Here is a 25,772-nt window from a genome sequence, read left to right on the forward strand (position 1 = left end):
ACTGCTGGCATTATGGCATCCATTGCCATTACAGTATCTATAAGTTGGGACCACCATCATCGAAGATAAGTAATGGTCCTCTGTTGCTGCCAAGTATGCACTGATAAATTGAAGATATCCCCTTTGACACAAATATGTCCTACCCGTGGCTAGTCAAGGTGGCCATGAGCTCCTTTCGCCAATACCTTCTTCTGCCATCGTAAGTTAGGGATTCTGTCTCTCATTTAAAATATACTCCAAATTATTGGTGGCATCACCCTCGCCATTATGTGGGATGAACTCTAATTTCCACCAGTCTTAATGATACAAATCGAACCTAAGCTCCTGACACACTTCAGGGCTTTATCCTGCTTCGCGAACGTCCATTAAAGCAGCTTGGACTAATGTCTGTGTATGTGTGTGTGTGTGTGTGTGTGTGTGTGTGTGTGTGTGTGTGTGTGTGTGTGTGTGTGTGTGTGTGTGTGTGTGTGTGTGTGTGTGTGTGTATACAGTACATCTATCTAGAAGCAGGAGAGCATCACAACGCAGTTTCCTGAACCGTGTGAGCCGCCAATCGACAGGAATCCTCAGTTTCTTCACCTCCGCCCGCTTCCATTTTCTTTTCCTTCATCTTCTCACTCTCGTCCACCTCCTTATCTTCAGTGATAACCTGCTCTTTGGGGTAGGTCAGTCCATTGCTCTCCTTCTTGGCCATCTGGTAAGGCTGAGAGTGAATTTGGGAGGGGGAAAAAAGGACAGGGGAAGCACCACATATCACCACCTGATCAGCCATTTTTCGTCTATCATACACGGTATTGTGCATTCTTTTTATGCATCTTATACTGTGCATTGCATGCATCATGTTATATGCACTGCTGAAAACTAAATTAACATTGTTTTGTCTGACAGGAAAGCCTTCAACGTAAATCCTGTCCACAGACTGTAAATTTGCTTCACCGAAGAACTACCTTCTGGCCCAGAGGAGTGATGCAGCAGAGCTTCTCCTTGTAGCGCTGAGGCAGGAAGAAGAGCAGGTTGCCCATGACAGGATACACCGTACCAGGGGTCAGGTCTTCCTCCTTCATAGGACCTACAGTGCAAACAGGCTCGATTACATACCATTAATGCATGAGCCTGATTGAGATGAACAACGGACTAGAATGCCAAAATTACTTGCTTTGCCTTTTAACTTAGAAGGTAGTGGGATTAACCCTGTTTAAAAGAAATGGATCCAAACTAGATCTATGAAAATGGTTGAGTACACAGTGAGTCAGTCTGCACGTGAGACATTGCACAATCACTGTGCAATCTACCTGAATGATGCTCTGCATGTTTACAGCCTGCCTACAGAGATATCTGTTTGCCATCTGACTGTCTGTACGACAGTGTCTCCCCCTATATTTTAGCATTTTTGTACTGTAGGTGAAGTATTTATGAAGATTGCAATTTACATTGGGCAAAATTAGATGTGGACCATCACCACACACACATCTACATGAACACGTAGTAGTCAGCCTGTATTTTGCAGCTTCACTACTGAACACCTGATTGTGATTTGTGCGGCTTAATTTACAAACTATAGCAACTTACAGTAACCGAAGACAGTACAGGGAATGAAATTGTTGTTTTTTCCCAAGTAGTGTCATCCATGAATAATTTAAAACGGCAGTTTGAGGATATGGTGGTGCATGTTAACTGTTAAGTCTATGTACCTGTTAGCAGGCTGACCAGCAGTCCTACTACCACCACTGTGGTTGAATTGTGAGCGCTGTACCACATGTAGGACAGAGAGTAGAGCGCCTCAACACCCGTGGGCCTGATGGAAGACAAAGACAGTTGGAGGCAGGATGAATGGAAGGAGGGCAAGAATTAGAGACAATGAAAATAAAAAAAGAGTGACAGAACAACGTCTGTTTGTTTCCGGTAGTGGAAACAAACAGGCTGATGTTACATCATTCTAAAGTCTCAATCACCTGCCCCCAAATTCACTATCTCTGTGCTCTTCAGTAAATTGAATGGAATTATGACATAATAGGAAAACATTAGGTGAAAATAGGCAAACATTCATTGAAAAAGCATATCTACAAGCTCACTTCGCGTCGCATTGTGATGCGTTGTGAGCTTGTTGATCGGCAAAGAGATTTGGTGTAAGGGAAAAAAGGAGGGGGGCCAAGTTCAGACCCCTGCGGTCAACAAAGTATACAGAGTTTAAGTGTTAAAAGGAGTTTGATGCTTGATGTTTAGCACTCAGCAGTATGGTATGAACAGGTCAATGCCTAAAATGACAACTCAGAAGATCGCGGTTACCTTGGCTTTGTTGTGATAGGGCTGAGCAGCGTTGTCATGACAGCGGTGGTCATGTTACCGAACAAGGGCGGAGCTGTGGTGTTTAGTGGCGGCAGGGCGGTGGCGTTCATACGCATCACAAAGTTGCCGATGCCTATCCAGAACGCCATCACAAGTCCTGCTATCAAACCCACAACAGCACCCTAGGAGAAGAGGAGAACAGAACAGTAAAAGGCCAGCCTGACAGCAAAACTGGGTATCAACAGCGTTTTATGATCCCAAACACCAAAATAATCCAATAATCGTATGTTATGAGCATGCAATTCATGATGAGCTGACAAACAGAGACAGACAGACTGACTGATCAACATGTACTAACTGCGCTGAGCCTATGACTAATGAAGATTCAAGATCTTTATTCGTTACTCCTCATGTATGAGTACACAGAGGTAAAATACTTGGTTTCGGTTCCTCTACATTGTAGCAACAATAACGACAGTAACAAAAGAAAGAATTAAGAAAAGCAAGTAATGACTTACTATGGAGTTGGCCCAGGGGAAGAACAGTCCTAGACAGAAGACTCCCAACAGAGGACCCCCCACCATCCCAAAGATGCTGAAGGCTGCCTGGAAATCATAGAGGGAGAAGAGAACACCCGTCACAAGCATTTATATTAAAGACAGTCACAGTCCTGCTTCATTTATATTTTTACCCCTTTTTCTCCCCAATTTAGTCGTAGAGCCTTTGTCCTACTCCTCCCACCCAACACTCCCTGCTGACAGCCAGGTGCCGCACCAGCCCGTAGGAGTACTCGCAGTGACAATTATCTCCCTCCCAGCCCGGCTTCCCTCCCCCGAACACGGGCTAATTGTGTTTGTGTAGACACTCGACAAAGCCGGATCAATGAAGTTGAATAGTCACCTGAAGCACAGATCCCATGAGAGAGGCCAAGTAGGCCATGGCCAGACACACCAGACCATAGGCCAGCGCTGTGGAAGAGAGAGCAAAGACCTGTAAACAACTAGAGACACACCAGATCTATAAGCAGAGCCTGAACCCCAAGATCAAATAAACTATTCACACTTGTATTTACATTTTATAAATACAATGTTCTCAAGCTATTATTGATCTCAATCTATTCGTGAGTTATCTGACTGAACTGAATTTATTTTCAATTTGAGAACATTTCAGTTGTAAGCAAACAAATATATAAAAATAACTTAAATAGAAAAAACATTTAAATTAAGTACATAAACTATATTAAACTTCAATATATAAAGAACGTGTCATTTTTAAGTATACAGTGAACTAACAAAGTAAACATAATCATTTATTTAACCACTTAAGCCCTATATAACAATGTTCTAAAATAGCACATCTACAAGTTCACAAGGGGTCACGATGTGACGTGTTGTGAGCTTGTAGATCTGCTATGTTTGACAAGGTTCAAAGTGGTTAAAATCAGGGGACATCGGCTGCATAAGTCAAATAATATAATAATGTATGTAATACAGTATATCTTATAAATATTCCTCTATTAAGGCATGACCAGAAAAGAGACGCTAGGGTTAATGTGGCCACTCAGCTTACCTAGTCCCTTGGACAGCAGCGTGGCTTTGCTTTCTGACATAGTTGGACAATAAGGCTTAATCAGGTCCTCCATAGTTACTGTTGCTAGGGAGTTGAACGCTGATGAGATTGTGCTGTGCGGCAGGAGAGAGAGAAAGAAGGACATGTCAAGGTGGACCATTAATTTGATGGTGTTTGTTTTTACACGATTCCAGTCTCTTCCATCTCCCCAATGATTGGCTGTCCCCCACACATACATGGTGGTTTACTAGTACTCCTTACTAGTACTACTACTATTTATTTGTATTTTATTTATTTCGCAATTCATTTTTTTAAATGTTCGCCTTCAATGACATGCCCAAAATAGGGACAACAGTTTCAAAGTGGTTAAATGGGCGTTTACCTTAGTGCTCCACTGAAGAGACAGGCCACAAAAAGCCCTGGGAGCCCAGGCAGGTCCCTGAACACATCCATCACAAAGTACAACACCATCTGTAGGAGGAAAACGGGACATCAGGACAGACCCACACATCCACAATCAGGTACCATGACATTTGATTTATCCCCAAGGGGGAATTCAGCTGTCGCAGCCAGTAAGAGAAAACACAATATGTTATGGCTTAACTTTCTTTATAGAAAACATTGGCATCACTACTGTAATATTTAGTCATATACATATATCTCCCTGTGTGCTGCTCACCTGGTCGTTGGTTTTGACATAACCCTTGTCCAGTGGGCTGTCTTCCCCATAGCGAGCAAACATGACCAGGCCCATCAGACAGCCCAGGCACAGGACAATCTGCTGACAGGGGAACACCACGTAGCAAGACCTACAGCAGGAGGGTTCAAGTGGTGACAGTTGTTTTTAAGGATTTCTTTTATTTCTTTTTTTAAATTAAATATATTTTGGAGGGGTATTTTATGAAGAGCGGGACATCTGAGTTGTAGTTGAAAATCTATGCATGCAAAAACAAAAAATGGTTGAGCGGTTTCATTCACAAACTGCCCACATAGTAGCTTATTTATGATAGCTCACGATTGGACAGGGAGGCAAACACTGTTTTGTTTTTACGTCATAGCTCCTAGGGGACAAGCCCACTAAAGGAGTGTTTGTGTCCGTCTTGTCTATCATCTGTCGGGCCGATCAGCATCACATTTTTTGCGCACGCTGCCAGTATGCAAATTAAGTACATCCCCAAATATATAAAAGATTTTGTGTGAATATTTTTAACATTTCCTGAATTCATAATCTCAGATCCACTGTCTCATCACCAAGTTATTAGACCCGGTCTTGCGTATTTAGATAAGATAATAGAGAGCAGGAAAGCGAGGGCAGAGAGTGAAGGAATTGCAACAGAGGTCTCCAGCTGGAACTGAACGGAGGTCATTACAATTACATGGTCAACACACTATCTGGTTACCTACCTGGCGGTACACCCCCTTTTCAACCTCTCCTTTTACAGTCTATGTAGTCTATCATCCTCGCTTACATACTTGCAAGTGATCAGACTTGGATCGGTTTACACAGATTACACGTTTTTTTCTTTGATAGATTTACAGCCCTGTGCTGGACATATTACCAGAAATACGTTCCTATTTCAAAGCCGTTCAAAGACTATGTTCTGTTTATATTTAGACCAATTGACATACATGTTACTTAAGATTAGTTTACAGACAAATGTTGCTCACACTCACACTCAATGTTGATCATTTTACACACAAGTGGGTCTGACGTGATTCCTCTGGTAACTTGAGGAACTCACACATGGGAGAAAAAATAAATAAAAGTGGAACTTACATGACGGCCTCTCTTTCTGTGCGAGAACTGAGGTACCTCTGGACCTGGGCCTGGTTGACACCGTACAATGCCAGCATCAGGAAGACCCCACCCACGCCAAGTGTCCAGAATGTGTGGCGTTCCAATGGGTCTGGATTCAGGCTGGATGGGGGGTTAGACAGGTGAGTAGTGCTCTACTGCAATGGGATGGCAACAACAACAACAACACAAATCTCTACAACAGTGTCCATTAAGAACAAGAGTCCTTCATTAAGATTCTAAATCCCTGTCTTGCTCAAGGGCACTTCAATGGGACACATGGTTGCAGTGGGAGTTGAACCTGGGACTTTATTTTCTATTTTTAGCAGTCTGTCTCACTAACCACACAAGCTGCCCAGCCAACCTGACCACAGCCCTGACCATCTCAACCACAAGACTATCAATCTGCAGATTGTTGACCAATGGAGACTGGCAAAGTTCTATTAACCCATTAAATCTTGGAACGCATCTGTATCGTTTTAGATTTCTTTTGGCTATTCAAAAATAGCATATATGCAAACTCATAGCACGGCACCGAGTGCCGTGCTATGAGCTTGTATATCTGCTATTTTTTTCAAATCGTGAAAATGTGTGCAAATCTTTGAATATATATCTAACTATATAAATGGCGAGCAACTTCCGTGCCCTCGGTGTCCACACCCCACAGCTCTGTTATCGACTAAACACAACACCGTCACACCACATGTCGCCAACACTGTCGCCACGGCGGGCGGCCTGAATTTACGTTTCGCGTAGGGCACCTGCCATGCCTCACTACACCGTTCCCACCTCGCAACATAATTAATTCTACTCACCAAATGTCGGACACAACGGAAGTGGAAGCACCTTCCTACCGCTTACCGTGCGTACCACCGAGGCCAACACAACACGACGGCCCGCCATTGAAAATCCCCAAAACAACAAGAGCACGTTGCTCTGCTCTGCTCCACACACCAGGCTAGGTTCATGACACCAAAGGATTAGCCAGTGATGTCATCATTACTGGTCAACACACCAGGCTAGGTTCATGACAGCAAAGGATTCGACAGTGATGTCATCATTATGCAACCCGGAAGTACACATCGCCGGCATTGGGATGCCAGGTTGGGATGCCACGCCAGAAACAAGCAAGAACCTGCATGATTTTTTTTGATGATTTTTTTTTTTTTTTTTTTTTTTTACCGTTTGGAGATTTTCATCCGACGACTTTGGCGCGGACCACCAGGGGGTCCGCGGACCCCCTGAAACATAAAAAATATTATTTCTTCCCAATTTTTTTCTCAATTTTTTTACTTTTACATTACAACTTTTTTTTTTTTTTTTTTTTTTTCCCAAATGTTCATCCCATATATACACGCGCCCACGCTGGGCCCCGTGCGCGGCTGGGGGTTTCGGGCGGCCGTAGGCCGCCCGGACCTCTAGTATTTTATAAGGGAACATTTGTAACTCAAATCTTTGCTTCTGGAGGTCCCTGGAACAAGATATTTTACAAATGTTCGCTTTACAAAATATCTATTCAAAGATTTTGCACAAAGTTTCAAGATTTTTCAAAAATAGTAGATCTACAAGCTCACAGTGCGGCACTCTGTGCCGCGCAATGAGCTTGTATATCTGCTATTTTTGAATAGCCAAAGACATCTAAATTGACAGAGATGCGTTCCCGGTCTTAATGGATTAATGTCAATATTACAAGGTTCCGCGAATATATTGGCTACTCACTCAAGGCTGGCAATGCGACTGCCATTCATGGCTTTCCGCCAGACCTCTGCCATGCCGCCGGCCTGGCTCGCCCCAACCACAATGACCGCCAGCTGGCCGGCAAACATCACCACGGTCTGGAACACATCCGTCCATATCACCGCCTTCAGACCCCCCTGGTAGACAGAATCACACAGCAGGCCAGATGGTTCACATCTACATGTGAGGCATTATCCAACACTCTGATTGGCAAGCTTAAATTCTTAGATCACCATCATTATATGGAAACAATTGTAATCCACTGGACACTGACATAGATGTGTCTCCTACTCCAGTGTTTCTACAATAAGCATGCACAGTAGAGTAAAGACAACACTCAGGAAATAAAAGTGAAAAAGAAAAAGGTTGAACAGGCTTCAAGAGCACTTCAAACAAGTAGAGGAGGAAAATATTGGAAGTGGGAGATTCAGACAATGTTTCAGGGAGGAGAGGATGAAGTCAAATGAGTAATGAGTCGAAAAAGAAATCTGGCCAAGTAGTATGTGGATGGAAGGATAGAATGGAGGGAGGGCAAGGAAGGCAGGGATGGAAGGAAGGACAGAAGGAGGAGAGAAGGGAAGGAAACAATAGTTGACACACCAAGGCCTACATTTCATGTCTTACCAAAGCAGTGTAGAGAGTGCAAACCAGCCCCATTGCCAGCACTGCTCCCCAGAGGTCTAAACCTGTCACTGCAAGTGAAAATAAGGATTTAATAAAATATTGACCCAAGAAAAACCAATGAGTTCTGTGATTTGTTGAATATTTTGTGTGTTATATATGTCAGGAAAACACAGCGCACACCAGCGTTGAGGAGGTGCTGACCATGGTAGATACATGGTAAGAAGGAGGAGGCCGCACAAAAGACTATCCTGTCAAAACGTTGAGTTTAGGGTTGTCCGATATTGGCTTTTTTACCGATAACCGATATACCGATATTGTCCAACTCTTAATTACCGATACCGATATCAACCGATACCGATATATGCGGGGATTATTGTGATTAGGGTAAGCTCAAATTTCATATCACACACACCATATACAGTAAGAACTCCTGTAACTTATTTATAAAGCCAAAAAAAAAAAAAAAAAAAAAAAAAAATTTTTTTTTTTTCAAAAACCGATACCGATATTTTCCCGATATCAATTTTTATGCTAATATCGGCCGATAATATCGGGAGGCCGATAATATCGGACATCCCTAGTTGAGTTTCTTGTATATTTTAATGAACACATTTTTGAATTGTGGCTACGAGCTGTGTGGCCTTCCCCTTCTTACCATGTGTTATATATGTACAATTTGGCTCAGTAAAAAAATCGGATCAAGCTTCATAAGAAAATTACAGATCAGAGGTGAGAGAACTAATCCTGGCCAAATGTGTTGTTTTTACCCGCTACAGTAGCCAACACAAAAGCATCTGGCACAGTGGTAAAAGTCTAACTAACCTAAACAAGGCAAAGTATTGCAGTGCAATCCATCCACCCGACACCCCTTCTGGCTCACTTACATCAGCAAACATGTCTGTTTGCTGATCTTCCCTACGACATCCTCCAATGCTCCAAGCGTGTCCAAGTGAATGGAATGACCCCCCCCCCCCCTCTGTCAGGACTGCAGACTCAGGGAGTGATCACATTGAGACACAGCACTACAGGCGCAGACACAAAAACCCTTTGACAAAACAGCACATAAGCACAAACTTTCATTTGCCATTGTGTCACCGTTCCTAACACATCTACAGCTATCAAAAATGTGTCTGCATATGCCTTTGTCCCACCAAAACAGAATAAGGAGCAGTGTGACTTCACACTTTGCACAGAAAGGTTGAGAATATTTAAACTTTTTATAAGGGAAAGATGCACAGCCCAACCATTTACCCTGTTTGTTGACTAGGGCTTGTGCCATTTACTCTAATCTTGAACGTTCTAAGTCAGTCTGGATAATAGTGTCTGCTAAATGCTTACATTGTAAAAAGCTAATCTGTTGCCTTTACCTGCATTGAGAGCCAAGGCGGGAGCATAAAGCACCACCCCCATGTAGATGACCTGCAGAGAGGAACAGAAGAATATAGAAGAGGGAACCTCAATAATACTGTGGCAACATCAGGGTGAGAATAATGCTTGTTGGTCTTAACACACCAACAACTAAAACACTACAGATAAACACATCATGAAATATGTAGTCTCTCAAGACAGATGTGCTGGCTCTCACAATTTTCGAATGTTTGCGTTAACAGTCTGTATCTCAAAAGCTCTGAAAATAAGTAGAAACTAAACTTCACATCATTTCCCCACTTCCGTTTTTCCTTTGCAGACGCATAACTCCTAGTGTAAACCAAATAAGTCGAAGCCTAGTTAGCTGAATGCTCAGAAAACAATGGATATTAATTGTGTTGTGCCTGCACCACCTCAGACACTTGAGGAAATTCAGGGTCTTAGAGAAGGTCCTGAAATCTATCTACTCTGCAACCATCCATAGCATCCTGAAGGGGGCCATCACTGTATGGTATGGGAATAACTAGCTGCTCCAAAGTTCTGCGAGTTCTATGAAAGGCGGTGCGGTCAGCTAAGCACACCACGGGGAGCTCCCTCCCTTCCCTACAGGACGCATATGAGAGCAGGTGTTTGGGTATAGGGCACCATCACAGTAACAGACTGACTGTGACAAAGTGGACTGGCAAGCGACTGAGGGTTCTCAAAGCCCGGGGCTCAAAACTCAGCAATATATATATTTTTTTTTTTCTGCGGCTGACCAAACCCTGAACAAGGAGGGCACAAAACAAAAGCAAAAGAACAAATTCAATAAATTAAACTGCATTCATCTGTAAATAAATATTCATGCTTTTCTCACACTGTTACTTGCACTAATATACAGAGATAAGTTTACTTGATGTACAAATGTACAGATATATCTATATATACACAGTATATATCTTCTATAAATCTGATACTAAACTATCTTCCACCGCCTTTTTGCATATCCCATTGCTGCTAAGGTTGTTGTGGGTTCTTTTGCAGACGGTTAGAGTCTGTGTCTTGCCTGCACCGTTTAACCTTATTTTATTTTTCTTGTACTTATTATTATCTTGTTGTATTGCTGTTGTCTTGCGGAACATGCCACATCAACAATTTTCTCCTTGTACCTGTATGAGTGAGTGACAATAAGCCCTTGATTCTTGATTGGTCGAATACCCTTCCAGTCTGATGAGCAGATGACGGCTTCCCGTTCTCATCTTTTACCAGCCGGAAATACATACTCTTAGATTGTGGAAGATTTAGTCTGGCTTGAGAGACTATGAAATATGCAACACACATTCTGCCTACCATTTGAAAGATGAAGGTCACAGTCCCAAGTACGCGAACAGTTTTGTTGAAGCGCAGCTCCAGATACTGCAGAGAGCAAAGAAGGGTAAAGTTATGCAATAAGAGACCGACTACAGTTTCAGTTCCCACAAGCCTGCATCGTTATGTCTCTCTGGGGTCAACTCTGATTTAGACGTTTTAAAAGCTTGTTACACTTAATCAACCTTCTAGTTTGAATGATGACAAAATTTCATACCACAGGGCCCCCGGTGAATGTGTGTAACATTGGCTCCTTGCACTGAACAGATGGTGTTATACATCGATGTGTGGATCGATTACAGCTCATTGTATGTGATATTTGTAATGTCACGATAACAAAGCAAATTCTTTGTGAAGATCTGACCAGTGCAAAACTAGCTTTTGAGGAGAGTAGTTCTCGGTTACCAAAATTTATTTCAGAGCCTCTTTAACCACATGAACCATAGCGACCAAATTCTGGGCATGTCATATTAATAGGTGAACATTTGTCAAAAATAGAAGAACATTTGCAGAAAATGGCAGAACTACAAGCTCACAACCCGTTACTTTGTGAGCTTTGTAGATCAGCTATTTTCACAGTTTGACGTACAACAAGTATATAGGGTTCAGTTGGTTAAGCTGACTTGAGACTGATTCTGTCAAACAACTGGAATGAAGTGTACTTGATAACCCCCACACTAAATCCTCCCCTCCCTGTATTGTACACTGAATAAGCCAGTTTGCACGCTTCCTAGGTTTCAGTGCCGCGAATTTGGGCATTAGATACGGTGTTATAAATATTGCTGACTACATACCTTTAAGTTAAAAATAAATAAGAATGCTCTGAATTATTTTCCCCTGACTCCAGTACAGCTGAAGTGAGAGGTGACTTTTCAGAGATAAAGAATGATATAATGAACAAATGAAGAGATTACACAACAATTAAAGAAGGGAGGGGTGGAACAGAAACAATAGGTTCAAGGCAGAGCATTGAATAGATTTTTGTCATCAGCTGGTTACAGTGGCAAGAAAATACAATAAATTGTCACCAGCCAATTTATTTTCAGGTTGAGTTTGAGGTTGAGTTTCTGGTTGAGTTACTGTACCAGGATTGTGATCCTGAATTTCAGATTTTCTATTTATTAGTGTAAATGTCTAACCCTGGTTAGCTCTTAGTATCATTGCCATCTTTACAATCAGTGTGTACCTCATAGGCACTGGAGAGCCGCAGTCTGTAGAAGACGGGTATGAAGACGTGGGCTGGGATGAGCAGTCCCAAGAAGTAGGAGCAGCCCAGGAACCAGTACTGGGTGCCGAAGGTATACACCTCGGATGGAGCTCCCAAAATGGCCACGGCCGACTGGAAGGTGGCGAGTAGTGACAGGGAGACGGGCAGGCAGCTCATGGAGCGGTCGGCCAGTAGGAACTCCTGTAGGCAATGAAATGTTGACGTAAAGACACTTAATTAAGTTAATTAATTAAGTTAAGTTACTTAGTTAAGAAACAATTTTGGTGGTGCAGTATCATTAGAACATACAACAGCATGCAGAGTGTTAAAGGGACTACACCATGAATTTGAACTTATCCTTCTTTTTTGTGTATTTTCGGTCTCCCCTACCTCTCTTCTATCCACCAAAATACCCCAGTTTGAGCACTCAGGCTTTCACAGCATATCGGGGGTTTTATGTAAATTGGTCTCAAAACAGGCCAACTGATTTGCCCCCGTCTGTGACGTCACATGCGATACCTAGTTTGTATAATCCCTCCCGTTTTTCAGTTTTTCCACACAGAACCAAGAGATAACATGCATACAAACTGGCTCAATAGCGCCATGTGCCAAATAAGGACAATGTGGTATTGCAGGTGAAAGTGCTTTATAAGCCAGAGAGAAGTTAGTTGGAATGAGTATATCTGAGGCTTGATTTAGGCTCAAACCTTTTGAAAAACGTTTGAGAGACATAAACACATTTTAAATGCATGGTGTAGATCCTTTAAATATTGTAATATAAAGTCAAATAAAATAACAACAATGCTTGCTGTTTTGGCCAACATGTGATTTAACAAAAAACTGAAACTAAAACCCAATAATGATAATAATATTAATAATAAAACAAAATAAATAAATACAAATGTGGGTTCCGATTGCCCACCTGTGTCGTACGCTGGCGACCGCCAGAGAAGGCGTGAAACAGGCCGATGCCAGCTGAGGCCACCAATAGCAATGCAAAGATGACATAGTCCACCGTGGTAAAGTGCATCTGGACTACTTCTCCCATGATGCCGCAGGGTGTAAGACGGGTGGGGGGGCAGGGGAGGACGGGGTAGTGGTGGAAGGTTAAAGGCTGTTGAAGGCCTCTAGGTTTTATCAATGAGGGGAGGGAAGTGCTTCATCCATAGGGATACACACTGGACGTACAACATGGAAAGAGAGAGAGACAGAAAGACTGAGACAAAAGACGGCATGGCGTATGTATGTGAGAGACAATGGAATAAAGAGTGTGATAGAATGAGAGAGAGAGAGTATGAGAGGGAGGGTTGTATAGGGTGGATGAGAGGGACAGAGAGAGAGAGAGAGAGAGAGAGAGAGAGAGAGAGAGAGAGAGAGACACACACACAGAGAGACGTTTAGCTTCCATGTGCAGTACAAAGGTTTCTCTGGTCTTAAACAAAGTGTGTTTTGACACTGTTGCAACAACATACCCTTGAAATTTGCCGGCTATGAAAAGACAATAAAAAAGTTAATCAGTTGGACATTTTACACAAACACTCACACACACACACACACACACACACACACACACACACACACACACACACACACACACACACACACACACACACACACACACACACACACACACACACACACACACACACACACACACACACACACACACACACACACACACACACACACACACACACACACACACACACACACACACACACACACACACACAATCTATGTTCTGCATGCATCTCGTGTGTAGCTCAGAGTGCATCGGGGCAGAACGACCCGAAGACACACAAAACCGACAACACACACACACAGTTGCTAAATCACATCATAAACACTCTCCTGCACATGACTTCAATACAATAGCTTGTCTACTGTGACACCCACAATCTCAATCACATACATTCTAATTTAATTATGTATAGGTCCCAAATGGATGACATTTCCAATAGATTAGTGCAGCCAGAGATTCAGCTACCCAGTGTAATTTCAGTATTAAAAATTGTGTTTTTTACATCAAATGGTGTAAAAGATGGACAGGTTTATCATGTTGAAACAGCACACATCTGAAGTGTTGGCCCACATTTTTCCATCAAACGTTTGGTGTTACAGTAGGTTTAAATAAAAAGCCCTCAAACTCAATACCCATCATATGATCATCACATCTTTCTTCTGGGAAAAACTAAACAAAACCAAAAACAACAACTCTACACAGAGTATGATAATATCCCCTATTTTGTGTATGTCTTTGTGTGATGCTTGATTTATGCTCTGTCGTCCGACGGAGCATAAGCTGGGCATAACAGAGACAAAGACAGATGACTAGAATGGTCTTACCTGTTCAGTAGTGTCGGCTGTGGGCTGGCTGTCCCAGACAGCTTTGACTTAACTCTCCTCGGAGGGGAGTGCCTCACCCACAACCACCAATCATCGCCCGCTGTGAAGGCAATGGGTGAGATCTGCAACATAATACACACACACACCACAGCAAGATAAGCAAAATGGCATGTCACATTACTCTTATGAGAGATATCATTACCAAAACAATCACTCCCAAAGCCCTCGTCTCTTTTTCTTTTGAATCGAAAACCTTCAACCCAAACAAAACCTGACCCTGTTTTATATTTTTATAAGCGGGTCACAACCGAGAGCCATAGCGTTCACATAATTCTTGCTGTCAACAGCAAGGCGAATTTTGTGTCTTCCCATGGCATTCCTGTGAGCACCATAACAGTGTTGCATAGCTCACATATTAAAGTAAATGTAACTATGTCCAGTGTTGCACAGCTAGCGCTTTTCAAAGTGTTATAACAGCCACCTCTAAGGGCTCATTATTATCAGACAGTAACTGCCTGAGGATGGGACTGGAAAATTCAAAAATTCTAATACTCAGCCAGATTGTAAGTAATGTAAAGCATACAAAGTACAATACAAAATACAATTAAGGTAATAAAAAAAAACAGATAATGTACGCAACAATGTCAAAATGATCATTCCCTTCTGCTCATAATACTCTCTCCAAGCTAATCAATAACCATCGTTAATCTCAATCTTTATTGCATGTTTTGTGTCTTAAAATCTCACGTGCTCAACGATTTTCTTTCCGGAAGGGTGTTATCACCAGTGCGTCATCAAATCGCTTCCATTTTTATCTTCGCAAGCCTCGTCAGTTGGATCGTATTCAACACTTTGGTGTTAAAGAATATTTTGAAATCTAATAGCTGGATTGCAATGGAATTTACTATGGATGTCTTTAAGTGATTTTTGTGACCTCATGGCCTTTCCCGAACACCATCAGTAGGCTAAATATTCCACTTCCTCACATTTTATTCCCAAATACAATATCTCAAAACCTAATAGCTGGAGTTCCGTGGCATTTATGCAGAATACACCCTACAGAAACTGTTGTGAAAAATGAATTTTGTAGCTTTTATTTTTATTTATTTATTTGATTTCCCTTGAAGGTTTTGGTGTAGCTACTGTAGCAGGGCTTATATATATTCTTTATCATTGTGCAAAATGATAAACTAAACTGAATTAAATTCTGTTTATAGACACTATCTGTCACTATAACAGATTGAAAAAAGTAGGCTGTGTAGTTTGGTCCATTTGAGATAAAGTCAACACAAGGCATTTAAATTATAGATAAAACAGCATGGTTGGCACATCATTCACTTCACAGATGATGGACAACAGATAAGATGCTTCTCATTCATAGCAATGCCAACACTTCCTAGATTAACAGCCCCACGCACGTGGCCTATATTCTACTTGAGTACTCCTATCTCTTATAACTCGCGTGCTGTCAATGATTAAGTATATTGGCTAATAAAGGTAGAAATGTAACCATCACGTGAAAATATGATTGCCTCACTTGGCTAACCATTTGCTTTAATACCCTTCACAAAACTTTTATTGTAATTATATGCCTAATTCATGGAGGCATGAAATGTTTCCTTTATTTTGAGAGTTGCAAATTAGTCCAGGGGCCAACACTGATATTCAATACAAATTGGTACCACCTAAGGTGACCGTAAAGTTTTTGTATTTTTGTCTTCCTACATGTCTCTAGTTTATATTTTGGTATGATAACCCTTCCAATCTTGTAGCTTAATGGCAGTTATCACTACCTACCGGCTAATGTATCCGGTAGGAGACACAAAGTAGAATCTTTGTGTCTCCTACCCCGGGCATCAAATTATTGCGACAAAAAACAAATATATCCATGTATTCAAGGCTTCATGGGGTGTGCAATTGATAGAAAATAAATATTTTTTTGGGTGAACTCCTCCTTTAAGTTTTTCAGGGGGACTCTCTACCCATTCAGCTATGACCACCCCAGACCGAAGGAGGGTCAACTTTTACAAGCTTATGGAAAGCAGTCTTTTTGCAAACACCAAAAATCTGAGAAGTTATCAATTGCACACCCCATGAAGCCTTGAATACATGGATATATTTTGTTTTTTGTCGCAATAATTTGATGCCCGGGGTAGGTAGACAAAAATACAAAAACTTTACGGTCACCTTAGGTGGTACCAAAATATGTCTTGGCCCCTGGACTAAATGTCATTACAGTAGACTAGTGGTTAAGAAAGCATATGCATGAACTGAAGGTTAATGGCTCATGGTTCAAATCCCAGGCCTAGACCTATGTCCTTCCCATTTTTACGATGTAGCTAATACTGTAAAGCGATTGGTGTTCAAATGGCCATAAAAAGCCTCTTATCATCTCCAGGGAAAGTGAAGATAACGTCATGGGCGTCTAGAGCGCTATGTCGGTCAGTTAGTGGGCGACACCGTTAACCTGGCTCTGCCAGATCCAAGAAGCTTGCTTCAAGAGTTTTGAATCTGTGTGTGAACTAGCAGTGCACCATTGCCAATACCGTTATCAGGCTGATAACCGGCTAAAATACTTGTACTTGGCAACCGTGAAGCCAGCCAATGGCAATTCCGCCACTTCACCTATAAAATCACGATCACAAGACACATGCGATTCCAAACTATATCATTCCCATTACTCTGAGGGACTGTCAGATATTTAGATCCCATAACCCATAGATGCAGTCAGTCACATTGTAATTGGCTAGTTGGTTGGTATTTTCTCTGGCAAAAACAGGACATGCCGATTTGTGATTCAAACCCCCTGTCAATGCAGTGGATGACTATTGACTAGGCTCTCTGCAGTCACAGATGGACTATAAACAATGACTGTGTAGGATAATAGGATGTTTATATACTATTCAAAGGGGGAAATCCTGCTCAGTATACTTTTAGGCTCAAATGCAAAAAAATAAATAAAAGCAATATAATGCATGATATTCATACTCAATAGAAAACAAAGCACTGTACTCGTACTCATGTCACAGGTGATGACACAGTGGAATCGTGCACACACACCACTCCTAAAACCAACTGGCAACTTCACAGAGGTTACAGGATTTCTCTACAGAAGTTGGAGAATCCCTACATGCATGTGTGTGTGCGTGCAATCCGTGCATGCCAATCAAATACAAGTGGTGTTCTACATTGACAGGATTGTCTGTGTGATTCTCCTGACTTTAGCTGATCAAAGCCTGACCAGGTCCTCTGCATCAGTTAATAACACTTCATTACTCCTTATTATCCCCTAATGGACAGGGGTACACGTAGAACCGGGATAAATACCATCCTATTCAACATGGCTAAACTGCTCCCAGGCTGACAAGTACTCCAAGTCAGGTTTTAGGGCGACCATCTTTTTCACTAGATGCAATGCAATACAAGGAGATAAAGCACATTTCCATCAAGGTGGTTATGGATTAAGACATTTCTAACATGTTATAATGGAGGGTTGGACTATGTTCCTTTCAATAGATTAAAACCAGGACCCCACAGCTGCTTCACAGTGTTGGGACTTATGCAATAAAGGTACTTAAAATGCCAGCCTTGAGTCAGAAAGATTATAGTTAAGGGGCCCGTTTATTGAGGTTTGGAAGGCTTCAGAGTAAGCCACACTTCAGTCTAACATGAATATTGTAAACTAAACTACCCCCCCCCCCTCCTCCAATTTATTTTTCTTAATAGAATAGCAATAATAGAATAATCACCAAGAAGATAATCGATAGTTGCAGCCCTATTCTTCACACACCTTGGAAGGGACAGGTGCGTAGAGGCATACATACTCCCCCACACTGTCTATACTTGCGCATTTATGAGAGAAAAATAAAGTGTTTCAGTCCTCAGACCTTCATCAGTAATGACTTAATCAATGTAAAATAAATAGGCAACATACTCTGCCATTCCTCTACTAAAGAATAAGACCTCAACTATTCCAAATTCAACCACATTAAGACAAACTAACAGCACTGTTTATATTCATAATCCATTTAACTTTATATGGATAACTATAACCTTTTATATTGCACACAGGCTAATGACCCATGCAGACAGTCTGAGTGTACATACCCTCATGTTCTCCATATCTATTCCTGATACGAATTAAAATTCTCAGGACCTCAGTTCCAAACAAAACTCACGGTCAGACTACAGGGAAACATGGATTGGATAGATTCACATCCAGGTTCACAGAAATCAACCTGTGACATTTCCAAGCACATGCGTGCTACATCCTTTCCAGGCCTACAGGCTTCTTAAACAGCGAGCCATTTCCTTCAGCTGTTATTGCCATATAGCTGATGACAAATCAGTGGATAGGTTCACATAGCTTTAAATTAGCTATGGTCCATAGCGTTAGAGGGAGTTCTCCTTAACGCTATGGGACTTTGTAGCCTTTGCGCACGCACCACAGGCTGTGCAGCCTCTCGTCTGTAGTAAAAATATATACCACTGAGATTGTTTTTTATAAAATAATTGCATGGGGAATTTGATGCTTTTGTAAAGCCTCCTCACAGTACTAGGTTATCTTAGGGTGTGAAGAGAGGGGAAAGTTGGAGTTGTCTTAATCTGGAACTGACAGCCCACCACTACACAAAAAAAAAGAAGGTTATTAGTGTAGGTAAGGACTGTTAACTTTACATGCATCATTATCTTTCCTGTGTGAGCTAATTAAAAACAAACACAGAGCCCCCTCTTCTTGTTGACTCCATCAGGCTACATACAATTGTCAGGAAACCCAGAGCTAGTCATATATACAGTATGCGTTGGGGATGTGTCCGCCTCCAATTTCACCACGGCGGGTTATCTGGGCGCAAGGCTCGGCACTAGGCACAAAGGGGTTGTATTAGTATTAAGTCTCTCAATTAGTCATGGGTGTCTTTTACATAACATGAGTTTCTTCTCCCATTCCCTTTAAGATGTTTTTGTGCTTGAGCTAGACATGTTGCTATTTAAATGATGCATTTGGGAAGGTGGCGGGGACATGGACAATTTCTGCTGAGGAAACTTGAAAGTGCGCAACCATCTAGCAGCATTAATAATGTGATACAATGATTTCAGGAGACAGGGAAACCGGCATCTGGGGCATGCAAATAATCACATATACCTCCAGCAATGTCTCCTCATTTATGTCCAAGACACATCAGTGATATCTTGACATGACCTCACATGCTCATTGTTAGTTATGTTCTTTATTTAAATCACCTAAAGCATGGCGGAGACACTGCATCCCATGCATCCTTGCGGAGCTCCAAAATGAATATTGACGACTGTTACTGCTGTCTGATCAGTAGAGACAGATAAAGGTTGTGGGGGTCCCCAGCTGAATGAGCAATAATTTAAACACTTTATTTTTAAGCTATTCCAAAATATTTGAAAGATTTTGACAAATCTCCCTGGCAAAAAATATTTTAAATGCGGGTCCACAGCCAAATACATATGCATTTTGGGGTCCTTGACATGAAAATGTTAGAAAACCACTGCATTAAATAGCAGGAAGATACTGTGCTGGTTTTAAGACCAGCTCTGGGCAGGTCTAAAGCGTAATCGCTTTTTGACTGACCCTCTGTATTTAAGCACTGCGCCAGACATTTTAATACTAACACACCCATGGGCATAAGAACATTTGCTATTTCTACAACGTGGGCGCTGGGTGTGAATTAACGTGTTGTCGGTTTTAAAATACAAAATAGCAATGATAATTACACTGTGCAGAGTGCCGTCTTGCATCAGGGCCCAGAGAGAGACAGAACTAATACAATACTCCTTGGAAAGTGAGAATATATGAGACAAAGGTGCAAAGTTCATCATAATAAAGAAGCAGGCAGAGAAACACAATGGTGAAGGGGGAAGACAATGGAGATGGAACAGAGCGATGACTCATTGGCAGGAAACCCATATATATATATATATATATATATATATATATATATATATATATATATATATATATATATATATATATATATATATATATATATATATATATATATATACACACATACACATACACACACACACACACACACATCCAGCATAAAATGCAAGAAAGAGAGAGGAAGACAGAGAGACAGCCTTAACAGCACCATGGACAGTGACACAGTGGGCTGGGCTTACTGCTGACAGTGCGTTATTATTGAATAGATGCATATACCTTTCAAACTTGATTCATTGTGGGATTTTTTTTATTGATTGAATACTTTATTAGTAAAAAAGTTAAAAAGCACGTGGTACGGTCAGACATTAACGCTAAACGGACAACACAAAAAAGTTCTGGGGACTTGTTTGACCCACTTGTTTTGCGGGACACGCAGGTTTTTCTGACGGACTATTCCTGTTTCTGCTAGATTTGCGTTGGGTCCCACAGGACCTGTGGGATGACTGGGATCCCAATCTTAATGCAGGGCTCTACTACACACTACTCCTTGGAAAGTCGGAATACATGAGAGACAAAGATGTTTAATATGAAAGACTGAATTTACACTTCACACAGAGATAGATAGGAACAGACAGAGACAGAGAAGAGATGTGTGCAGAGCACTTATTGGGCTGGTGCATTTTTCTGAGTGAGGTCCCCTTCAGATTATGTACATTTACGCATTACGCCTGAATTATACCTCGCCGTAGCTCGATGTTGCATGCCAAAAATAGCCGATCTACAAGCGCACAACATGTCGCGAGCTTTTAGATGCGTTATTTTTGGTGCATGACACCATCATACGATAAGAGTATAAAAGCATAGCCAGCGGAAGGGGAGGGGGCCCTGTACTTGTAGCCTTGTAGAGAGAGGCAGATCAAAGAAAATCATTTTAAAAGAAGGTATGACAAAGAGGGTAGGACACTCAAAGATCTGTTTCGAGGTTTGACCCACTTTAGGAGGGCTGGGACCCGGGGGTGGCATTCAAAGAAGAAAAAAAAGGGGGGGGGGGCGGGGGACTAGATCCATAGAGAAGGTCAGAGAAGCCAGTTGCCTTGCAACACAGGGACAATGACTGTACATTTACATCTGTTGGGCAGGGCTGAAAGGATGGCTTTGATGCAACCCTCATCTCATCTTCCAATAGGTGGAAAACACACAAATATTTTCCTGTTTGTAGAGGATAGCAGTTTCCGTGTGGGAGGATTTGCAGCTGCACAGGAGGCTGCTATATTAGAACTGTGCTCCTGTGTATATTCAATTTGATTGTTTCAACCTGTACTACCCTCACTAGTCAGTCTTTTTTAACAAACATAAGCTTGGATCAACATAAGAGCTTTTCCATTCCCACTCCTGCAAATGTCCAAAAAGTAATACTATGGCATCTGTTCAAGCAGAATTATGTCCTGTTGTAACATTTAGATTTTATAAGTTAAAGCCTAAACTAGACTTTTTCAACATCGATACATATTGTATACGAAATATTAGTCTAGGGTAGGCTAGTTATCATATGTTATGGCCATAGCAACGTTCTGTAATGGTCAGTGGACATGCATAACTTGTTGTAGACCAGCACACCGTTTTATTTATTTTTTACACACACACACACACACACACACACACACACACACACACACACACACACACACACACACACACACACACACACACACACACACACACACACACACACACACACACACACACACACACACACACACACACACACACACACACACTATAGGCCTTCATAAAAGCCATTAAATAAATCTAACGATATCAAGATTTTCACCAGGTCTCTCCCATGATAGTCATACCATGATTACCAGCATTATTATTTAAATAAGGTACTCAAACGTGTTTTTGTTTTTTGATGCTCAAAAGCTGATAAATGATCTGGTTTCTCAAAGCAAGTCAACTTTTTAAACAAAACCTTCAATGTATTTAGATGTTTTTTTTTTCTCCAATAGTCAAGTAAGTTATTTAATCAGTTGTGGCAATGGCAACTTTACCATGGCTGTAGACACTCTCAATATAGCCCTACTGACGTTTTTGACAGGGTAGGACAAAAGCTGTGAAGTCCTAGATTACAGCTTTCACATTAACTTATAAAGAGCATCGAAACAGAGTAGTCTTACATCATTAAAACATGCAAAACACTGAAAACAGTAACTTAGTTCTGGGAAAGTGGCTTTAAATGGAGCCATGATACATGAGATGTGACAAATGAGTGCCTGTTTGTCAATTATCACCACTTACATAAAATAAACAGATCTTTACCTATTCATGTTCATATCATTTTGCCAAGACACACAGCCTAAACAGCTGTATACCAGGCTGCCAAGCCTCTAAACTATAATAGAAAACTGTAAGCTTCAGGCAAAACGATTGCCCCGTTTTGTTTCAGTTTGATGATGGAACCCTTTTAACAAGTTATGACTGACTGATTAGATGAAAACACTGGTGTCTCGCCAAAATATGCAAATAAGGCAATATCTTGGAACCAACTGGAAAATGCAAAACTGTGTTAAATTAAATATTATGATATTATGTAAAGAAATGACAGATTTCAGTAACCTTTTCAAAAACATGCCAAGTAGCGCGTACACACACACACACACACACACACACACACACACACACACACCCCCACACCCACCCACCCCCTTCTTTGGCATCTTCTTTGGGGTTTGTGCACCAGCCCCAATTATATCCCAGCAACCCAAAAGGGTAACACTTTGAGTAATCATTAAACCACAAACTGAACCCTGGCCTGCACATAGCACTATAACAGAGAGCGTGAGAGAGAGTACAGTATGACAAAAAAAATAAAAAGGAAGGTGGTTCGTGTGTAAATTTGTGAGCATTGTATTATTAATCAAGGTATGTGACTGGTCTGTTAAACCTTCAATTTGAGAGCACTTGGCAGATAAAAGCGATACAGTAATCATACAGATATGTGTCACTGAAACTTTCTGTAACAAACATATCTTTCACTCTTTGGTTACTGGACGCCCCACTCCAATAGGGTCCATGTGTAGGGTGCTTAGGGCAGTGTTTCTCAAAGTGGGGTACGGGTCCCCCAGGGGTCTTTGGGGGGGGGGGGGGGTTCCAGGGGGTCCCCAGCTAAATTACTAAGTACAACATCACAATCGGTACATCGGCTATTTGAAAATATCAGATCTACAAGCTCACAGCATTGTGACCTTGTAGATCTGCTTGCTGCTTTTTTTTGGGGAAAAAATTACAAACATTTTGAATGTTTTGAAACATCTTGTATAGAGATCTGAAAAACATTTTCAGATGGGGGTCCGCAGCGTAAGTCCCTACTCTGGGGGATCCACACACCACACACAGTTGTGAGACAGTAGTACTGTACTACTGTAGTTGTGTAGTAGTAGTACAGTAGTTGTTAAGACGTCATATACCGTATGTGTACTCACTGCACAACACGTGACTTGGCCCAAATCTACCGACTATGTTTGCGTACACGTGCTCAGAACTTGTTTGACAGGTCACGTCCTACAACAGCGACACACACGCTCTCAAACATCAATCATCCTACAGTACACACCACTGAAACCTACCAAAGACTACCGTCTGTGTCTCAAACATCCTCCTCACAAGCCAAGTTAACTAATTAGACACCGGGCGCTCCCACATGTCATTCATTAGGAGTAGCAGTCTTTATGTATGCGCTAACATTAGCCAACCCGGCTAAGGAGGATAGCACAAGCACAAGCATGCTTAGCCCTGATACATGACTCATGAACTTCAACCATGCACGTTCTCCATTTTTGACCCGTACATCTACATAAACGTTCAAATTTCAAATATAAAGTGTTTACCCCATGGCCACGGATGTTACAATTATGTACGGGCCATCAGAAGTACCCGTATTTTCCGTATTTTTCAATAAAAAGCATTTGAATCCGATCGGTGGCCATTTTCTCATGTTTTCACCATATGCGTTCAACTGCGCAACCCTATCGGTTGGGAGGTGTACTGCACTCTGGTACACTATAAGTCTATGAGAAAATGGCCATCGATCGGATTAAAATACTTTTTTATTGAACAATACGGAAGATACGAGTACTTCTGAGGGCACATACATAATCTTAACATCCGTGGCCATGAGGTAAGCACTTTACATATGAAATCTTAACGTTTATGTAGACGTACGCCGTAAATGGAGAAAGTGCAAACACCAGGTTGAAGTTCATCCACGACAGTGATGACAGACAGTGGTGTGATCCATGGCTAAAGCATGCTATGCAATATGATATCTCCCCATTTAACGTGACGTTGTAGTACAGTTATATGTTGCACGGGCCTTTACATACAGCTGTCACTTTAACAGAGCACGTTATTCTGCTCAGTCGGTGACAAAGCACCTTCCTAAAGAACACAACACAAGTTAGCTTCATGCTTCCTATTAGTTCCTCTGTGTTTACGTCCGCATGGTCCTCATTTACGGCTACAGTATACATTTATATTAATAGGTCACTCGACAACATAAGTGACGTACATTCAACCAACCGAGGACAAATTTAACTTGAAAATACGTCATTTTTGAGGAGCGCCAAGGGGGTCGCACCCGATTGCCTTAAATAAATTAACTCTAATTTATCAACTCGTGAGTCGTGACCTATCTATCTGACGCAAGGGTTCATCAAAGCAGAGCCACCACCACCATTTACAATCCAACCGTAAACACTTGACTATAACCATATTAAAATGTTCAATATTGCCATTAAATGACTCTCACACAAGAGCAAGTTGGGACTCTTACCTTGACTGAGGGGAATGAATGAATGAGGTCAAACTAAACACCGACCACAACGAAGCGCCTCTTCAACACACATGTGTATTATTGGCTGACTGAGCACAGTCACAACTGATAGTTATTGATCTGTCAATCCATAATTTCCTAATTTATCATCAGTCAGTGGGACCACGGTGTCGCTTGACAGATGCAGCCATAAGCGGAACGCGTCACATAATTATTTCAGATCTTTCACACCCTCGCCTGATGGGTGTATTATGCTAATTATGCTTAATAGTAACATGTGCAAGTGAAAAGATGATAATCTGAGCTCAGCATCGTGTCATCATGTGCTGCCAATCCTTAATACAATTGTGCAACTGCCCGATTTGTCATTGAGCAATGACTTGAGCAAGAGAATCTCGTCATCATTGCCAATATATTACATACATGTTTATGGTGGCACCAGTCGCATCAACACTGTCACCAGCTTCTCTCTTACCTGTCACCGCGGGTTGGAAAATGGGAACCACAGCTGTCAGCACCAGGCTAAATGCGCTACTACGTGCTCGGTTGTGGTGATCCTCCATTGGCTTACGTTTGGATATGATCAGATGTATGTATCCGACATTTCCCAACAAACATCAGTCGGTATTTCTCAAGGGCACGACTTCTAATTCGTCCCTTGGTTTTATTCTGAAAAATAAACACGCGCCCACACGTCGCAGCAGCATCCTTTTCTTTGGTCTCCTATCCCCCTCCTCCTGCCTCTTGT

General features: G+C 41.7%; 1 protein-coding gene across 4 annotated transcripts; it reads right to left on the minus strand.

Moving 5' to 3' along the window:
- Nucleotides 1-438: 438 nt before the first annotated feature.
- slc5a6a (solute carrier family 5 member 6a) lies at nt 439-25,697 on the minus strand. Of its 4 annotated transcripts, XM_084081679.1 has the most exons (19): nt 25,025-25,192; nt 14,280-14,401; nt 13,406-13,421; nt 12,856-13,111; nt 11,913-12,134; nt 10,709-10,774; nt 9,379-9,430; nt 8,012-8,079; nt 7,370-7,524; nt 5,633-5,773; nt 4,535-4,664; nt 4,238-4,326; nt 3,856-3,968; nt 3,187-3,254; nt 2,805-2,891; nt 2,287-2,468; nt 1,692-1,795; nt 948-1,069; nt 439-703 (listed from the first exon to the last, which is right to left on the minus strand). In XM_084081679.1, exons 4-19 carry the CDS (start codon nt 12,979-12,981, stop codon nt 518-520), a joined length of 1,911 nt encoding a protein of 636 aa, XP_083937805.1. In that variant the 5' UTR covers nt 12,982-13,111; nt 13,406-13,421; nt 14,280-14,401; nt 25,025-25,192; the 3' UTR covers nt 439-517. The 4 variants fall into 4 exon arrangements, with proteins under 4 accessions (XP_083937805.1, XP_083937804.1, XP_083937803.1 ...); XM_084081678.1 differs by lacking the exons at nt 13,406-13,421; nt 25,025-25,192 and adding an exon at nt 25,500-25,697; XM_084081677.1 differs by lacking the exon at nt 13,406-13,421.
- Nucleotides 25,698-25,772: the final 75 nt, after the last annotated feature.

This window comes from Gymnoscopelus microlampas (genome assembly GCF_963454915.1).
Source record: "Gymnoscopelus microlampas genome assembly, chromosome: 16".
Taxonomy (NCBI): Eukaryota; Metazoa; Chordata; class Actinopteri; order Myctophiformes; family Myctophidae; genus Gymnoscopelus; species Gymnoscopelus microlampas.